This window comes from Sylvia atricapilla, chromosome 5 (assembly GCF_009819655.1).
Source record: "Sylvia atricapilla isolate bSylAtr1 chromosome 5, bSylAtr1.pri, whole genome shotgun sequence".
In the NCBI taxonomy this organism is placed as follows: Eukaryota; Metazoa; Chordata; class Aves; order Passeriformes; family Sylviidae; genus Sylvia; species Sylvia atricapilla.
In genome coordinates, this window is record NC_089144.1 from 33,131,961 (window position 1) to 33,150,240 (window position 18,280).

Below are 18,280 nucleotides of genomic sequence, written 5' to 3' on the forward strand. Positions count from 1 at the left end.
TGCTAGATAATCCTGTCTAATCTTTGAAGTCTTTTTTCTTTGTCTACTGTAAAGAGATACAGGGACTCCAATAACTTGTCTGGAGTAAATTATTCCTTAATATAATTGTACAAGGGAAATATACAGATGCTGTGTCTTACAGGGTAAATGTGAGATGCTGCTTGGAACTGAAGAATATAAGAAATTGAGTGGAAAATAAGACCTATTGATTAGGACAGGAAATAGGGGAATATGGACTCCAAGTATGGACACAAGTGATTGCAAAGTTTGGATGTATTTCTTCAGCCTTTTTTCTAGCCACACTTAATTGCTTAACTTCCTTGCCTTATTAACTGAAGAGCTGTTAGTTAATTTAGCTGAAAAGTGTTACCCCAAGCATACAGAAGTACTCTAAAAACCTTTTCTCAGTGGCTCTAAGACTTGATGACTGGTCAAAGACACCAGCTTCTGTGGTTTCTATAATAATTTTCAGATTGCAGTAGGGTAAGCAAGACTGAAATTTTAGGTGTTCTTGAAGGAAATTGATCCTCCTTTAGCAGGACTAAATAAAACATGAGATTTGCAGAGAACTTTAATATCAACATTAATGTGTTGAGTGATATCAACATCCTTATTGTCCTTGCTTCAAAGAAGACTTTGTGAGCTAGATTGATTAGTCTTAGTGGTACTGAAATAAGTCCATTCCTGAAGGTTCACTGTAGTATTGGTATGTTGTATTGGCTACTTTCCTGTTTCAGAATGTTGGCTACTTTCCTCTTTCAGCAGTTCAAAATGTCTGCTAATGGAACTAATTAAGTTCTGTTAATGGAACTAATTACTGCAATGTTATTTTTTGGCAGAACATTCTCTCTTTTTAGCCTATATCTTTGTTGTAAGCTTCAACGTTTTTCAGTACTGATCCAGTCCATGCCCAACAGGTGCATTAAAAAGCCCCCACATTTATTAGACTAGGAGTTGTTGTGTTTTGACACTTGTCTTTAGTGCCTATGTCCAGTCAGCTATTTTGAACACTGGGACTTCTAATACATTGATATTTTGTAAACCTTTTCTTTTAGAAATTTAGCTAGCTCCATTACTGGACTGCTGGATTATATTCATCGTGGGATACTTAATCCAGTTCCATATTTTATTCTCTAGTGCATCGTCCTTCTGTGAGCTGTCTTTCAGATGACTGTTGCTTAAGGAAATAGTTCTTATCATACCCTTGGAGTTACCTTAAGGAAAATACAAACAGAAATCCAAAGCCCTCAGTGCAATACAAACTATATTATTAATCTGCTTGTGTCATTAGAGGAAGGAGGCTTATGTTTTGGTCCCAGACCTGAAAGATATGAATAGTTTCACTCACCACCTAAAACACAGAATGTACCAGTGTCTGTGATTAGATTGTCAAGTATTGTTTTGATGTTTGCAGTGGGTACAAGGTATGTTTTACAAAAGTAGTTTCAGGTGCTCTTCAAGTGACTGTATACTTATAGTAATTACTGAATTCTTTTCAGCATTACACCAGTAGCTGTTAGAAGCAGCCCCATGAAGCAGGTCTTTTTTTCTTGACCTGAGAATCACCTGAAAATATACCATTTAATTTGTTTTTATTAACGTTAGCACAGCAAATAATCATCTTTCTACTGTCAAAAGTCAGGGAGGACTCATACCAAGGGAACAACTTGTCCGACTTTTTCGCTTGTACATTGTTAACCCTCACATCACAGCAGCAGACTTTGTTGTGTGCTCTAGACATTTATTATGCAAGACAGTAACATGGTTTTTTAACTATCAGTGTACGCATCACTTGAATAACCCCATTTTAGGACAGTACCCCACCCTTTCCAAAGAGAGGTTATTCCTTTTGATTTGTAGGGTTGAATTTTCTAAAGTGGACTATAGGAGCCAATTTACAGTATATTCAGTAGTAAAAGTATTAAATCTGTCCCGGAGGCATTGACCAGAAAATTATGTTAAGTACAGAGAAACCAGACTCAGTGGGGAAGTATGAGAATGTTGTGAATATTAAAAAAATTATGTAATCCATTAAATCTTTCATTGTTTGCCTAGGGAAATAGGTGATCACTGGCATCTAGCAATTCAAGAAGCAATCTTGGAGAAATGTAGTGATAATGATGGAATTGTTCATATTGCCGTAGACAAAAATTCACGTGAGGTAAGTGTCTTTCCAGTAACATCTTAATACTTTGTTCATCCTTTTCATCTGGACTTGCAAAAAACCCAGACCCCTCTCTCTCTTACTTAGGGCTGTGTATATGTCAAGTGTCTCTCCCCGGAGTATGCTGGAAAGGCTTTCAAGGCATTACATGGCTCTTGGTTTGATGGTAAGAAATGGGAATTTATAACAAAACATGGGTAGAAATTACCTATGGGTGCAGTTGGAGCTTTTTTAAATGGTCATGTTTTGTATCTTAAGTATTGAACAGTAAAAAAAAAAACAAGTGGTAAACTAATTTTGATGTAATAACACATTTGAAGCAAAATGCAGTAATGCTGAACTAGAAGCTCTCTTTTCTTATTTCTTTGCCTCATAGGAAAGCTGGTAACAGTAAAATACCTGCGACTAGATCGGTACCATCATCGTTTTCCCCAGGCTCTGACTTGTAACACTCCACTGAAGCCATCAAACAAACACATGAACTCTATGTCACATCTGCGTCTTCGGACAGGCACAACTAATTCTCAGGGAAGTTCCTGAGAAAACTTTCTACAACTGCTAGGACTGTTACTTGCAACAGGAATGTTCCTGTTCGGCTGCCGTCTTCCTTTTTTAGTGCTTTTTGTATGTAATACTTTAATGAATTAAATAAAAGTTTGAACGTTCCAGAAGTCTTGTTTCCAAAGGGATTTAGCAATGAGGCAGTAATACTGAGCTGACAAAATGAAAAAAAGTTGCTTCACAAAGTTTTCCGGGGCTATAGTAAACCGATGCATTTAAGTTTTGCATGAGGAATACCAATTTCATTATACATTTGCAGATGTGGTGACGTATTTTTGCACCAAGAAGTGTTTTTGATAATACAGAAGCATGGAGAAAAGAAGACTTCCTGTATTTCCATAGTTTCCTGTGAAATAATCTTGTGGGTATTTTGTAACAAGCAACCTACAGTTCCTGATGGTAAATAAGTTAAAAAAATTCAGTCAATATTAGTTTTTTGTTGCTGTATAAGAATCTTTTTCTGCAGCTGGGGTATGGGGAAAGTGCATTTGGCATTAGTGGTTGCATATCAATGTGAGGGAAGATGAACTGATTGTGGATGTACTGGGTTTTGTAAATAAGTGTAAATGCTGGTGGTGGCAAAAAGGGTTGTGTTCTGTGAGGATGTCTGCTTCGAAGCAGCAAATAAGCTTCCTATTTTATTCCAAACCTATTGTTTTATATGGTTTTGGCTGTACCAGGACAAGAGGCCAAATACCTAAAAGTGTTGGATACAGGTTAAATATCTTTTATAGGTTTTATATAAAATTCCTGACTGATTTTGTGTGAAAGGTCTGATACCAATTGTAATTAATTCAAATTTGTGAGCAATAAAGAAGCAATTGGCAGATACTGGAAAAATATTTTGTGAAAAGCTGTATTTATTGTTACAAGTGTCAGGGCTGTGACAAAATACCATTGGATTAAGTACATTCCCAGTATATTTTAACATGTTTTAATGAACCATTTATCTGTTAAAATTTTAAAAGGTACATACTTCCTTGCAACAATTTTGGCTCATGCAAACTAGTGCAGCTGACAGTAAATGTTGTGATTCCAAGCTTGTAAATTTACTAATGTTTACCTACCAGTACAAAATTGTTGCTGAGAAGCTTAGTTGCAAATCTAAGATAATTTGCTTTACTAATCCCCACTCCTACAACAATTTTACCTAGTTATCCAACTGAACATGCTGTAGGAGATGTGACTGGAAGCACACCAGTCCCACAGATTTTACTGAAACTCACTTTACTTTGTAGATATGATGGATCTGCAGCATGAACTTGCACAAATAATGCACGTTTTTCTTACGGTTAAGTAAACATGATGCACACTATTCTGCAACAGGAAATCCTATTGTGCCTTACCTTTGTGCTTTTGTGGGCACCATGTTTATTATCGGAGAGTTTGTTAACCGAAAAATTTTAAATCCTCGGTTTTATGTCTCAGATGCTAATGAATGAGTATATATAATATATAATCAGCCATGCAGAATTCTACTTACCAAGGACAAGTACATATTTTTGATGAGTAAGTGGATTGTGCCAGGTCTGGTAGATTTTTGATGAGTTTTATTATATACATATATGTATATGTATAATATACATGTATATGTATTATATATATGTATATAAACTAATTTTGTTGTATTTGATGTGCATCATAGTGGTTTGTTAACCTGACCTTAGTGATCCCATCTTGTGACCTGTTGCAAGAGTGAATGTAAAAATAGCTGTGGCATTTTAAAAGGTCGCCTCGATGCAAATGCATCTATCTTGCTTCTAAGATATATTTCTTGTAAACACTGTACATTTTAATTGTAATATGTACTATTATGCAGCTTATTTTACATTAAACTGTTAAGTTGACCAATATCCCTTCCTGCAAGACAGGGGAATATGTATAATATCTGAACATTTGAGAAAAATCAGATGTTTGTTGTAACTTGTCACCCTATCCTGTAAAAACAAACAAAGCAAACCAGACTCGAATTAAAGGTTTATTAGGGATTTTTATATGTGTCTCACCTTCTAGATATTCGGGTGTCTCTGACTCAAATGCTTTTCTCATCTGGGGGCAGAGGGGGAGATTAATCTGTTTCAGCCACCTAACTAATTTTTGGTGTTTGTTAGGATGTGAACAGGTGCTCCGTGAGCTGACACACACAACCGAGTTAACTGCCAGCTTGACTTTTGTCCTCATTTTGTGCACAGGGAGTGCAGAGACATTACCTTGATTACTAAGTCGGGGACATGCCCTGTTGTCTCCCCTGTTAAAGGACAGGGGCGAAGAGCCTTAACCTTGTGCTTTCGGCCTCTTATATTTTGAGATACAAAGAGTCATCAGAGGGATTTTGATAGACTGACAGAAGAGACTGGCTTTTTTTCCTGTCATTGTCTTACACTATTTTAGAATTGTTTTAGTGACAGATTGAAGGTTTAGGGGGTGGGAGGAACAAGGAAGGGTGCGTAAGTCCATTATTTACGTTGATTTGCACCGCATCCCACGTGTCCAGTGGGGAAGGGGAGCAGGAAGTGGAAGAAGTTCGATGTCGTTCGGTTCCCTCCTTTTTGGAAGCTAGACACGGTGTGCAGTGAGCGGGGCCATAGTTTCGCGGCCGGTGCTGAAGGCAGGGGCCGGCTCCGGGCGGGAGCCGTGGGGCAGAGCGGCTGCGGCGCTGACAGCCGCGCTCCGGCCCGGCGCCACGCAGGGAGCTGAGGGGTCGCGGCAGGGCTGCCTCCGCTGGGCCAGAGCGCTCCGGCCGGGGCTCTCCTTGGAACCGCAGGACCGTCTCTTTAAAGGGGCCAGGAGCCGCTTCGTCGGCCTGCCCGAAGCGCAGCCTTTAGCCGCTTCAGCGCTTCGGCCGCGGCGCGGCGGCGGGACGGGGCAGGGTCCCGGGCCGCCTCCCCGCGCTGCCGAGTCATGCCGGGCGCGCGGCGGGAGTCTCCCGGCTCCATGTTCATATTTGGCGTTGGCCGCCGGTGCCCAGGAATTTCCCGTCATGCTCCCCGGGCGGCGGGCCCGTCACTGCGCTCCCGCGGGGCGGGGGGGCCGGGGCCGCTCGTTCGCTCCCTCGGGCCGCTCCCATGCGCGCTGCGCCGCCGCCGCTGCTCCCCGCGCTCTGCCTGGCGCTGGCGGCCGCCGCAGGAGCCGCAGGTAGGAACCGCAGGTAGGAGCTGCGCCCGGCTCCCCGCCTCCACAGCGGCCCCCGCTGCCGTGCCGCGGGGAGGGCGGGCCGGGGGCTGCGGCGGGGGCGAGGGGAGGAGCGGCCCCGTCGGGCGGGGGGCCGGGCCGAGCCGGGCCGCACCTGCCGGGGCTGCGGCGGGAGCGCAGGGGAGCGGGTCGGCGCTGCGGGGGACCCCGCGGGCCCTGCTGGCGGCCGAGAGCGGGGCTGGGGTCGGGGGTCGCCCGGGTCGGTCCCCGTGTCGCGGAGCGAGCCCCTGACAGCGCTCGTCGGCCCCGCATCCCGGCCGCATCCCGGCCGCATCCTGGCTGTGCCGCTCCTGTGGCCGCCGCAGCGCCGGACCCTGGCGCGGCGCAGCCCCTGGGGCCGGGTGTCCTGCGCTGTGGCTGGAGCTCCTGCCCCAGACGGGGGCACAGCGGAGCAGCCGCCGCGGGGAAGCGCCGCTTGACCAAGTGCGTAACGAGTTCGGTTCAGCCGCGATCCCCGGCTCGGCAAATTGTGCAGCGCTGGGTCAAAAAAGGAGCTTAAACTTCGCAAATGAGCTCAGAACTTGGTTGTGTTTTTCTAAGGAAGCTCAGTGTGTTCACTGACTAGGTTTATTTGGTGTTATTCTTCTGACAGATACAATCGATGCAAAGGATAAAGTATAATTTGTTTCTTACTGTCCCCTGCACAAGTTGTACTTGGTGCATCATAGTATTCCTGGAAACAGAAATGAGACTTAATTAAGCTTCCTGTAGTGTTTGACAAATTAGCTCTAAATGCTGTCTTTCCTGCTTGAGCTGAATTTTCAGTCATCACCCTCTTAGCACAAAGACTATCTGAAAGTGCGGTGATATTAAAATAAGCATAGCTGTGTACTAAAAATGCCAAATCTAACTGTAGTTATCTACAGGTAAAGCTGGATGTCAACCATTATGATAAATGCTGTAAGGTAGTCTCTATAAGTGTTCTGATCCTAAACACAGCATTTAGGAAAATATAGAGCCTTACATTATATATGTCATGCCTTTAGCTCTTTCTCTGCTGTTACTATCAGGACAAATAGAAGTCAGAATGAGAAATCTGCAATAGCCAGGCACTTTGTCTTACTGATACAGCTTGCTTATGGCAAGTCACCTGTAAATGGAACAGCCATCTCCACTCCCATTATGGCACAGTGCCACTCATCCGAATCGAGAATTTAATGCTTAGAATTTGTCCTGCTTATACTCCTGTCCTTGCTGAGTAGACACGAGTGCTTTCTGTCTTACTTGCTGATGATTCCCAACTTTTTGTTACGTTGCTGCGTGCCTTTGCAGTTCGTCATGATTCCTTGTCTGCCAAATTTGGTTGGTAACAGTGCCCTTTGAGTCTGATTCTGGGAGTAGTTTCCATGTGGCTTGTCATCTTAATCAGACGTTTGCTCATAGTTTCTAAAAGAATTGCCTGCCTCGCTTTAGACATGGCTTATTTTAGAACAGTATTTCTGAACTGTCTTTTAAAATTTATGTAGGGAATTGAATATGGTTAGCAGCTTAACCAGAGCTGCTAAATAATCCTAGAATTCTGAGATTAAAAAAGGATTTTTTTAAAAAACAAAGTTCTGCATTGCTTTGTTAAAACCAGTAAAATTAGTGGAGTTAAACAATATATAGTTCAGTCCAGAATGTGGTTGGTCGGTCCTTTTCCCATCTGATGTACCTTGGATCTTAGTAATACACATTTGGAAAGATCTTTTAGGAGGAAAAAACAATTCTAGTTTTCTTCCAAATGCGCAATCTTTAAAAATAGTGCCTTGGTAGATGGGCTAATGTTTCTATATTTGGTAGCAAAGCCATATAAAGCAGTTGATCCTAGACAAAAATAAAGTCTTTTGACTGAATGACCTTGCTCATTTTTCCAAGTGGTAGCAGTTACATGCTCTCACAGGGGTTAGTTAATTCAGATGTTTATGTCAGTACATACTGTAAGAATTTCTCATTTTTTGTTTGTACATACCATAAGAATTCCCTACAGCTGTTCAGTAAGGGCCAGCTTGCACGTGAGGGAGGTATTTGGTCCTTTGCCCTGTTATTTATGAAGGTATGGGAGGATCTTGTTTACCTACTCATGTTTTGTCAGCTTTGTAAGCTGATACTTGTTTCTGTATCATTGGAGATCCAGCCTATTTATTACATTAGAAATGCTAGAAAACAGAATTTCTCTATCAGGTGGATTGTTAATGGTTCTTTTGTTACTTATGTTAAAAGATGGGGTAATGAGAGTCAGTTGAGGGAGAGAAAAGAACACTCTGTTAAGGATTTAATCTTCTCAGACAGAAGGTTAAGAAGTCTGCCTGTCTGCATCTGACTGGCATTGCTACAAGCCAGCAATGCAGTAAAGCCATCCAATTTGGAGATAGCTTTGTTGAGCTGCATAATTCAAGTGAGTGTGTCCTCATTACAGAGCAACTCTTAAGCTATGTGCAGCATTATATTAGTCATAGGTAGGGAATATGACCTTCTTTCCCCCTTTCTATTATTTTTCTTTTTGGTTAAAAGCTGTAGGTTGGGCAGCACCCAGGCTATGTATGAACTTAAGCTATGGAGGCTTTAACTGATAGGAAACTGTGATAAACATTGGCCTAATTATAGCTGGGTCTAGCTCTAGTTTAAGGGTTCCTTAGCCAAAAGACCCCCACAAAAATGGACCCTCAAATTCCTGGTGTGTTTATAATGTTGTAATTAGGAATTACGTCAAATAAAGTCAGGTGTGCATTTATCTTTCCCTGAGTAACTCTGAAGTTGGTATGCTTATTTTGGAACAAACTACCAGGCTAGTCAGAAATAGGGTGTTTCTTGCTCGGGAGTAACCATGTCCATACATGGAATTATTTCAAGGTTGCTTTCTCTACCAAGACAGAGGTCTTTTAAACAGAGCAACAAAAAAACTGAGAGCTTTTGGGGCTTTTTTTTTTTTTTTTTGTGTGTGTGTGTCATTTAGTAAGAAGTGGCTAGAGGTTAGCTTTCCCTTCCCTTACTCGCCTTGCTTTGGTAGGATTTATTGTTATATTTTCAGAAGTTTCATTTCCCTCAGAAGGATCTTTGGTTCTCAGTGAGCTATTAATATGGACTAGCTTAAAACAAAACAAAACAAAACGAAAACCCCCACAAAACTAAAGATTTAAGTCCTCTGTGGCAATTTGTGAATGTATAACCAACTAGGAGTGTTTTTAAATTAATTTTCAACTAACCACTTAAGAAAAGGAAGGAAACACATATTGCAGTATTAACTTCTACCAGAAGCTGAAGAATGTCATTGTGTATTTTAACAGGGACTTTTGTGTCTTTAGCCTGTGAAGATGCTGATCTGTATTTTTTGTGTGAAAATAGGGTAGAAGAATTCTTTGGGAACCATTTATGGTAAGGTAATTGGAAATTGTAATTTATCTGCTTAGCTCCAGCCTTCAGGTTCTCATTTAGCAACCTCAATTCAGCATTATCTGAAAACCACACAATCTAGCAACTGGAAGTGGGAATAAAGAGGCTTTTTGCAATAAGGGATTTAAGATCTGAGGACTTGAACGATACTAGCCCAGAACAGGCAAGAAACAATACTTACACTTATAAGGTGCTAACACAGTTTTGCTGTCCTCACAGACTTAAATTATAGTTTAGCATTGTTTTGTAAAATAATTAATAGCATAAATACCTCTTTATTTCCAGAAAGTTTTTGATTTAAACATGATTCAGCTTTTGAGTGTTGCACAGACAAAGTCTAAGGACAGGAGTTCTCTAGAGATCCCCAGTTTGCTTTTTCCTTTCAGTAGCATCTGAACATCAGGATTTATGATTTTTTTGAACTGTGGGCAGCAGCAGAGCAAAATGTACATAGCGTGCTAACACATTGTTTTGCTGGGAAGTGCTACCTCATCTAAGAAATTTTAAGAATAATGTCGTGCATGGCATTTGGAAGTATTTCCCCTCGGGTCTCTTTAACTCTGTGTTCTTCCAAAAGAAGACAACGCCTTGGTGTTTCACCTGACGGAAAACAAATCCCTACTGCCAGGGAATAACAATAGTGCTGATGGAAAGTAACTGCCAAATACCACCACTTTCACTCTCACCACACAATGAAAATGGAAAAAAAAATTCAACACATGGAACCTTAGCAGCTTCCTGGGGAAATGATCTGTGCCAGTCGTTGCCAAGAGGAAACAGCCCACTAAGTGTTCCTTCTGGCTGAGGGATTGCCCTGTTCTTGTTTCTCTCGGCTCTCCAGCGTGTGGTTCTCAGGGAAATCTGCAGGAGAGGCTGTTCCAGCTGCCTGCACAGAGAGTGGAGGTGATTTTAACAACTTCGAGGACCTTCCAGATGGATTGGTGGGTGGGAGCTGCATGGATGTCTCTCATTTCATGCAGCACAGTGAGTCTGGCCTAGGCTTTCTTGCAGCTGGTTCAAGAGCAAGCATTGGCTTGATATAAAGTTGCTCAGTTGGCTAAGGAAAATGGTTGAATATACAAGCAGGCTTTGGCACCTGGGTCAGACTGTCACCATCCTGCTGCTGGGAGGAAGCTTGATATGAAACGTAAAACCAGTGCAGATCCATCCTAATGTGTCCTGATGATGAACTGTCAGTGGTCGTACTCAGTTCAAGTCGAATTTGTACTAATGAGTGATCCAGTGGTGCACTGATCCAGTCTGCACAATGCTGAAACCAGATTGCAGGTCAGATTGGCTGGGCTTCCACTCCTGCACACCAGTATCACTGTCTGAACCCATGGCAAAAGGGTAAGGGAGAGATGGGAATAAGAGAGGAGCAGATGCTTTGGCTGCCAGCTCAGGGACAGGTGGAAAAGTAGAGGTGAGTCAGTAAACTGTGTGAAGTTACAGCCCTGAGATGCAAATTCAGAAACCTCACAAATAAAATTATTTGGGTTTTCTATAGCATTATCATCTCTGCTTTTGGATGGCTGCAGAAAAGGAAAATCAGCCCACTTGGTCAAAGCCTTAACATTTAAGTGCTATGCACTTTTAGGCTTTTGTATCTTCCTTTTTTTTTTTTTTTTTTTTTTTTTTTTTTTTTTTTTTTTTTTTTTCTTTCCCCCGAATTAAAATCAGTGCTTCAGGCTTCAGTGTACATGGTGGAAAAAAAATACACTGTGCTGACAGCACACCTCTTAACATCCCTTTTCATGATGGAAACCAAATTGTCTGTGTACATGCTTGTTCTGTGTACTCTTGCTTTTTCTTAAAGGCAAGCTCATGAAAGGGACAAGAACTTACAGCAAATTAGCAGCTCACTGGGGAAAGGACCCACCCATATGCTCCTGGTATCTAAACTGCTACCTGGCATCCTTCATCAAAAAAACAAGGCAAGTTTGCTACTTGCCTCTGAACTTGAAAGAGGTGCTTGTTTGTACCAATTTATTCTAGCAGTTGTTGAACCATTCTGGGAAGGATTACAATAGATATTTTGCAAGACTCTAGGCTCTTCCTGAGAAGTCTTAAAATGTGAAGTATGGTAGCTGTCTGGGGAGAAACAAGCCCTTTTTGTTGCTCAGTTCCATACAAATTACAGACCAATAGATTTTGCTCTAATGACAGTCAAGTAATAACTGTGGCAGTAATAAAGACAGTGTAATAGCTGAGTGATGTAATGCTATTTAAGATGAGAGGAAGATTTTCAGAGCACTATCCCATTTCCACAATCACTCTTGTAGACTAAACAAGCCAAGTGCTTAAATTTTTTTGCTGGGATTTGGCTTTCTGAACCACTCTTTTTGTTTTTACTTCTCCTCTGGTCTTTCCTCAACTGTCTCTGTCCTACACCCCAAACCAGAAGCATATTCCAACTGATACCTCATTGCTACTGAGCAGACCAGACTTCCTCCCCAGTACCTCCCGTTATGTATTATATTCCTCTTTTCAATAAACTCCAAATTGTTATCTGCCTTTTTTTTTTTTTAATACTTTCACACTGTTGGCTCAATTTATTGTCACTGTAACTCTGACATCCTTTTCTGCTAGTCTGGCATTCTTAATTTTGATTGTTTTGTGCATTTGAAGGTTTCTTTTAAAGTGCAAACGTGATTCTTTGTACTTGGCTGTATTGAATTTTGTCTCACTGTTTTTTGACCATTTCTCCAATCTATTAAGACTATCTTGAGTTCTGCTCAGCTCTTCAGGGTGTTTCACACTCCTTGAAGGTTTGTGTCTCTATAGTTTTAGTAGGACTACTTGCTGGGTTTTGGCCCTGGTCAGTAGGAGAAGCACTGAGCAAGTGTGTTTATTCAAGCAGCTCTGCACCTGGGATATCAGACCTTAATCCAAAAGAAAAGTGCTTTTCCACTTTGCTTTTCTTAAAAATATTTTATATTTGAGGTCTATTTGATTTGCTGCTTTTCTTCTGCCTGTAGAGTACAAGGAAATAAGTAAAGTATGTTAGTTAACGGGTTAGCTTTTGGCAAGCCCACCATGGTGGCTTACTGCTTGGTAATTTTCATTGCCTGTTTATGGACTGTTTAGCCTTTTGTTTCAAGGGTTTTCTGTGTGTTGAAGATAGATTTATGGCCATGTAATTCACCAGTTAGTCTTTTCTTCCTTTAAAAAATGGATATTGCTGTCTTTCTCTTGAGATTTTGTAAAGGCAAAATCCTTTCTAAAAACCTCCAAAATAAATGCTCTTTTCTGAACAATTGCCCCTCCTTTTTTCCCAAATATTTAGGATAGATTTCCTAATCTGTCAGGAGAGGAAGAGCAACATCAGGGAAAAGTTTCAGGCACACAGGGCAGCTCCATAATCCTGGAATATAGTGATCAACATTAGTGTGCCAAATTTTTGATAGTCTCATATTTATCCAGCTAAAGTACCTGAGGTGCAGTTCCTAAGAATGAGATGGAAAGCTTGATAGACTTTGATAAAGATTTATCGAAAAGAAAAGAGAAGAAAAGAAAAGAGAAGAAAAGAAAAGAAAAGAAAAGAAAAGAAAAGAAAAGAAAAGAAAAGAAAAGAAAAGAAAAGAAAAGAAAAGAAAAGAAAAGAAAAGAAAAGAAAAAAGAAAAAAGGTGGCTTTGGCAGCTCCAGTGACAATTTTTGTGCAGAGCAAGGTCTGCACAACAGATTTCAAGTTCGAAAATAGTCACTGCAACTACTTCAGGCAACTGCCTCTGCTGTTTCTTAAACAGTCCTATTTCCAGCCTGAAATCTGATGTGTTGGGTTTGTTTTCTTAGTATTGGGTTACCAAGTGTGAAATTTGCAGATGGCCTTAACTGATTGTAGGTTATGGTTTATTAATTTTCTTATTTGTTTCACCTCGCAACTACATAGAATTTTCAAACATATAGATAACTGTAAGAGAATGTGAATCTTTCTGTAAATACATACCAAGGCTATAAAAATAACATACTGAGAAAATGTATCAGAATTCTAATCAGTAATTATTATTTCAAAAATACTTCAGGTGGATAAAGAGCTGGCACGTCCTTCGTTGTTTTATCCTGATAAAACTGAGGGATGCTGAAGGCCCTCACTGAGATGTGCTGTAAGTGCACTACAGGAGAAGGGCCCTGGGCTGGGGTTGGAGGATGCTCTGGGGGCATGGCTGAGTTGCTGAAGAATTTCTAATGTCTCAGAGTGGTGTGAAATATCAGGACTAAGATGGGAAAGAGGGCCCCTGATAGCTTAAGTGCAGTATTTTCTTTTTTTAGAGCATGAGTCCAAGTAGGACAGAAACAAACTGCATTTTGGGGCAATGCTTAATGAAGTTCCTGACAGCAGGCTGTGGCGGGGGGAGTGCTGCCTGCGGGTGCCTGCTGCTGCCTCTGCTGAAGGAAGTGGAACAGATGTCACTTTTAGGGACAGATTATGCAAAGAAAACGTCAACATTTGTCTTAGAACATTGATCCAGAGGAAAGCTAAATTACAAAGCCTTGAAAACAGCAGAAGGTTGAGGGAAGAGGAGATCGAAGCTGGTGTCTGTATTGTTGCCAGGTGGCCGGTGCCACCCCAGCTGCACCAGCACTGCCTTGGGGGGCTCCATGCCTGTGTGGCTGCTGCCAGGCCTGGCACTGCTGTAAGTCTGCTTTAACGGAGCAGGAGAAAATATTTATGGGGTTTTTCCCAAAGGTAAGTGCTTTCTGTCCTGAGGTTTTGCATGGTTATTCCAAGTCCAGCTGGAGGGGTATAGGATGAGTATTTTTGAATGCATTTAGGGCTGGGAAATGTGGATTGACAAAAACGTAAAGTTTAATAAGTATTTTCAATCAGTTAAAAGAGGAGGAAGAGACACCTTCATGTTTTGGACACTTCAAAGAAAATTGAGAAGGGAAATAATTTAAGCAAGTTCTGCTAGAATTAATGCTTCTTTTTCAAATTTCAAGATTTGAAAAATACCTTTAGGATGCCTAAAGGTGCAGATTCTTGTTCTGCACAGACAATGTAAATACGTTTGGCTAATTAAAAATTAAAATGCTATGTTTGTGGATTTTTAAACTGTACTGGAATGAAAATCACAATTTAGATCACAGATTCCACATACCATTTAGCGAAACCACTTTTTGAAAAAGTTTGTCTTTGGAAGGTATTCAGAGGCTGGAGCACCTCTTCTATGAAGACAGGCTGAGAGAGCTGGGGTGGTTCAGCCTGGAGAAGAGAAGGCTCTGGAGAGACCTCCAAGCCACTTCCAGTACCTGATGGGGCTACGAGAGAGCTGGAGAGGAACTTGTTACTGTGGCCTGGAGTGACTTCAAACTGAAATAGAGTAGATTTAGGTTAGATATTAGAGAGAAATTCTTGACTGTGAGGGTGGTGAGGCACTGGAACAGGTTGCTCAGAGTAGCTGTGGATGCCCCATCCCTGGAAATGTTTGAGGCCAGACTGGATAGGCCTTTGAGCAACCTGGTCTAGTGGAAGGTGCTCCTGCCCATGGCAGAGGAGTTGGAACCAGATGATCTTTAAAGACCCTTCCAACCCAAATCATTCTGTGGTTCTATGGCTCTATGACATTTTCTCCTGTAAGAAGGAGAGTCTTGAATAATGTTTTTATCCCTGTAATTACCTAAATACAGGTGGATGCACATACAATCCTGGTTATTAAATGGCAGAAAATTTGGGTAGTGGTTTAAAATCAAGTGATCTTTATATTTGAATCAAATTTATTGCTGTTAGGACAGAAATACTTTCCCTTGCTCTTTCACTTTTCAGTGACTGACATTCAGTATTCACTCAAAGCTTAAGTTAGACTCTTTCCTTACTTGGTGTGGTGTCTTCTCACTGCTATTCATAAAAATAAAAGTACGACCTTGACAAGAGAAGACTGAGGAGTTTCTGTTTTACTTGATGGTATTTTATTTTGTTATGTATTAGATGTTTGGGGTTTTTTTCAGCTGCATAAACATTCTTTGGTTTTTGGATGATAAATGTTCTGATTGCAGTGTATAAGGAAGGCATTATTTTATGGTGTCTTTTTGTTTGTTTGGTTTTGTTTTTTTTTTTTTTGTTTTTGTTTTTGTTTTTGTTTTTGTGTTTTTTTTTTTTTTCTAATTTGTTCAATGTCAGACCTTCTATATGCTATAATGTTTTTAAAAATATTTTTGGATAAAAGGCTGAGGTTTTCTTGTGTATTCATAAGGCTGCTCTGCATACCATCGTGACACGATCCGTGTGATCAAAAGTACGTTTTTAAAGGATGCTTTTGTTCTGTTGACATATGCTGTGTGCGCTGAGGATGTTGTTTGAAGGACAGCTCACGGGGCCGTGCAGTGTGTGGCTGTATCAAAGGGAGCTGGCACCGCTCGGCGGTCAGGAGCGGTATTGGTTTGTGGAGAAAGCCACGTGGAAAATTTCCATGTAAGGGAGACTGCTGGGGAGAGATTGGCAGCTAGGGTGTCTTTAACTCCAAGGGCTTTTCTAGCATCTGGGAAGACAAAAAAAGTAACCACCACCTGAATTCCTCTAGTTATACTACCTGACAGAGATCATAACTAAATTTTATAAACCCTTTACTTAAAAATATTTTTTACAAAATACAAGATACTCAGGTCTGGTTCAGAGCCTGATCTAAAAATTATATTTTCTCAAGTAGGAAATAATACAAATACAGGAAGATAATTCAGCTTTCAAATGTTTTGTGCTGAATAATGCAGAATGAATGAAATGATACAAACAAGACAAATGTGTCTTTTGCACTGGAAGTTTATTTTTCTAGCAGGGTGCATGGCATCTATAGGCACATTATGTGCTTATACTTGTAGGCAGATATTAGCACTTTTTCAATTAAGAGTTTTAAAGATCTTAAAAATCTGCTGGCAATAGACCTACTGGTTGTCTTTTGGTAATTTCCTATATACATTGTAATAACTCCATGGCATCCAGTGAGAATGCCTGAGTTTCCTGCTGTGGCAGGGAGTGTTGGGAGTTTTTATTCCCTGGTACAGATTTTACTCTGAGAACTCATTAAACTGGAGGGCAAAAACCCTGTCTGGAATCACAACTCTTTCGGCTCCCATGTGTTCAGGGACTTCATCCCCTTCAGTGGACTATAAGTGTCATTTCTACATTTCCTTACAGTGCCTCATAAAGGACAGTCATCAAATTTATGTGATCTGTAGTGTCTGAGAATGCAGCTTCCCTGTGCAGCAGAAGTGGCAGCTTCCTTCATCCCTCCCGCAGCCCGTGGGTGCCGTGTGGGTCGGGAGCGCACACTCCGCAAACAACCCACGGCAGGGCTGGTTTGCACACATCTCATCGGGGAACAAAAGAGTGTACTGGTCTGTTGTGCTGGTTTGAAGTCCTATTAAGTCATACCAGTTAGCTGGAGGCTTTCTCTTTGCTTCATTTATGAGATAGTCTACCTAAGAGAAACTGCTCGTGTCACATATCTATTGTGTATTGTTAGCCAGGCAAATAATCTTTGTAAGGTGAGGAAAAAGTCTGCTGAGTTACAGAGTAATGTGTAACACAATTTAAAAGAAATTTCTGTTGAAGGGCTTCTCTTCATTGCTATAAAAGGAAGTTGTATTTAACATGATGCATGGGATTTGTCCCAAATTAAAAATAGAATAGAAAGCTTGTTATCTCTGCTGTATTAGTAAGCCTGACAATGTAAATAGTGGCAGAGAGGGAGACATACCTAATCAAACCAACCTGACAGCAAACATGGATTTCATGTCTTCAAGTGCTAGGGTACCCCTTGGATAGTTCTATTCACAGCAGTAACCCAGAAATTTTAATTTAATTTTTTTAGTATTGAGAATAAATCCCTTATTGGTGTGCAACACAAAAAGCTTTTGAGCTTGCCAGTAGGAATTGTTAAATTAAAAGGTTATTTCCAGAACAATTGTATCTCATCATCTCAGGATGAGAAGCAATTAAATCTTTACAACTGTGCTGGAGAGGACTGCCTGGACTGCAAAAGATGAGAAATTTTTCAAGATGTTGAAAGGATCGTGGTTCTCGGAAAAGACCCATTTAAGAATAGTTTATGACTGTTGTAGTTATAAACTCACTGCCGTAAAAGGAATGTGCTGCATATTGGCAGGCTACCAAGTCAGGGAAAATGAAAGTGCAGCTCAGCACTATTTTAGTGCATAAGATCTGGGAGGAGCAGGAGTGGGGGGGAATCCCAATTGACCTATATTTACTTTCCTTTGGGAAGTATTGCCAGTCGTAACTATTGGGAAACGATCTGCAAATGACAGATGCATGACCACTTGCATGACTGAGAGACTCACTGGTTTCTGCCCTTAGCCAGGAATCCTCTTTCATCTCAGGCTTGGGGACTCCTTACTTGTCTTGTTCCTTCCCTTCCTTGGGGTGTCTACTTTTTTTTTTTTCTTTGCAGTTTCACTTTTCCCATTTCATCTGTTGATCACAAGGCTTGTGCTGTCTTGTCTCTACGTTAATGAAATCTTCCATTTTACTACCCTCCCTAAGGATGAAGTGAGAGTCCCTTGAGCAAGGACCCTCTTCTGTATTACTTAAAGGAGAAACAATTGCCTCCCTCCTCCACTCCTACTCAGTGTAACATGGATGTTCTCTACAGCCCCATGGGCCACATCCTTTGCTTGTTTAGAGGGGATAGGTATCACTGCTCTGCTATGTGTAAATGTTAGTAGTAAAACAAGGAGAAATCAACCCCACAGTTTTCTTGTCTATGGGAGCCAGTTGTCTAACAGGGAGGCATTAATATGCCTTTCCCCTTGTTGCTTTTTGGGAGTGTGCAGCCTTCAAAAACTCACTTGTTTTGATTATTTTCTCACTTCTCAGGTTCTTTATAGCTGGTCCCTGGACACACCCTTGGGCTTTAGTCACAGCAGCCTCGTTGTTGCCAAGCTGTTTTTTTCCTAGCAGGAGAGGGGAACAATGCAGTGGTCAGTTCAGCATACAGAAAGTGTTATTCCTGTGAAAGATAGTGAGTTTTCTATGATGC

General features: G+C 41.1%; 2 protein-coding genes across 5 annotated transcripts in view; both read left to right on the forward strand.

Moving 5' to 3' along the window:
* The window catches only part of LEMD3 (LEM domain containing 3), a 43,581-nt gene extending 38,863 nt beyond the window's left edge, over positions 1–4,718 (forward strand). The window contains exons 11-13 of one of the 2 annotated variants that reach the window (XM_066319123.1): positions 2,056–2,161; positions 2,252–2,330; positions 2,541–4,718. In XM_066319123.1, coding sequence (XP_066175220.1) covers positions 2,056–2,161; positions 2,252–2,330; positions 2,541–2,704 — 349 coding nt within the window. In that variant the 3' untranslated portion in view covers positions 2,705–4,718. Of the gene's footprint in view, positions 1–2,055; positions 2,162–2,251; positions 2,331–2,540 lie in introns of those variants that run through there. The other variant, XR_010743612.1, reaches the window with a different exon arrangement.
* A 941-nt stretch (positions 4,719–5,659) lies between these two features.
* The window catches only part of MSRB3 (methionine sulfoxide reductase B3), a 78,426-nt gene continuing 65,805 nt past the window's right edge, over positions 5,660–18,280 (forward strand). For 2 of the 3 annotated variants that reach the window (XM_066319124.1, XM_066319125.1), the window contains exon 1: positions 5,660–5,860. In XM_066319124.1, the coding sequence (XP_066175221.1) occupies positions 5,660–5,860 (201 nt within the window). Of the gene's footprint in view, positions 5,874–18,280 lie in introns of all 3 variants that reach the window. The other variant, XM_066319127.1, reaches the window with a different exon arrangement.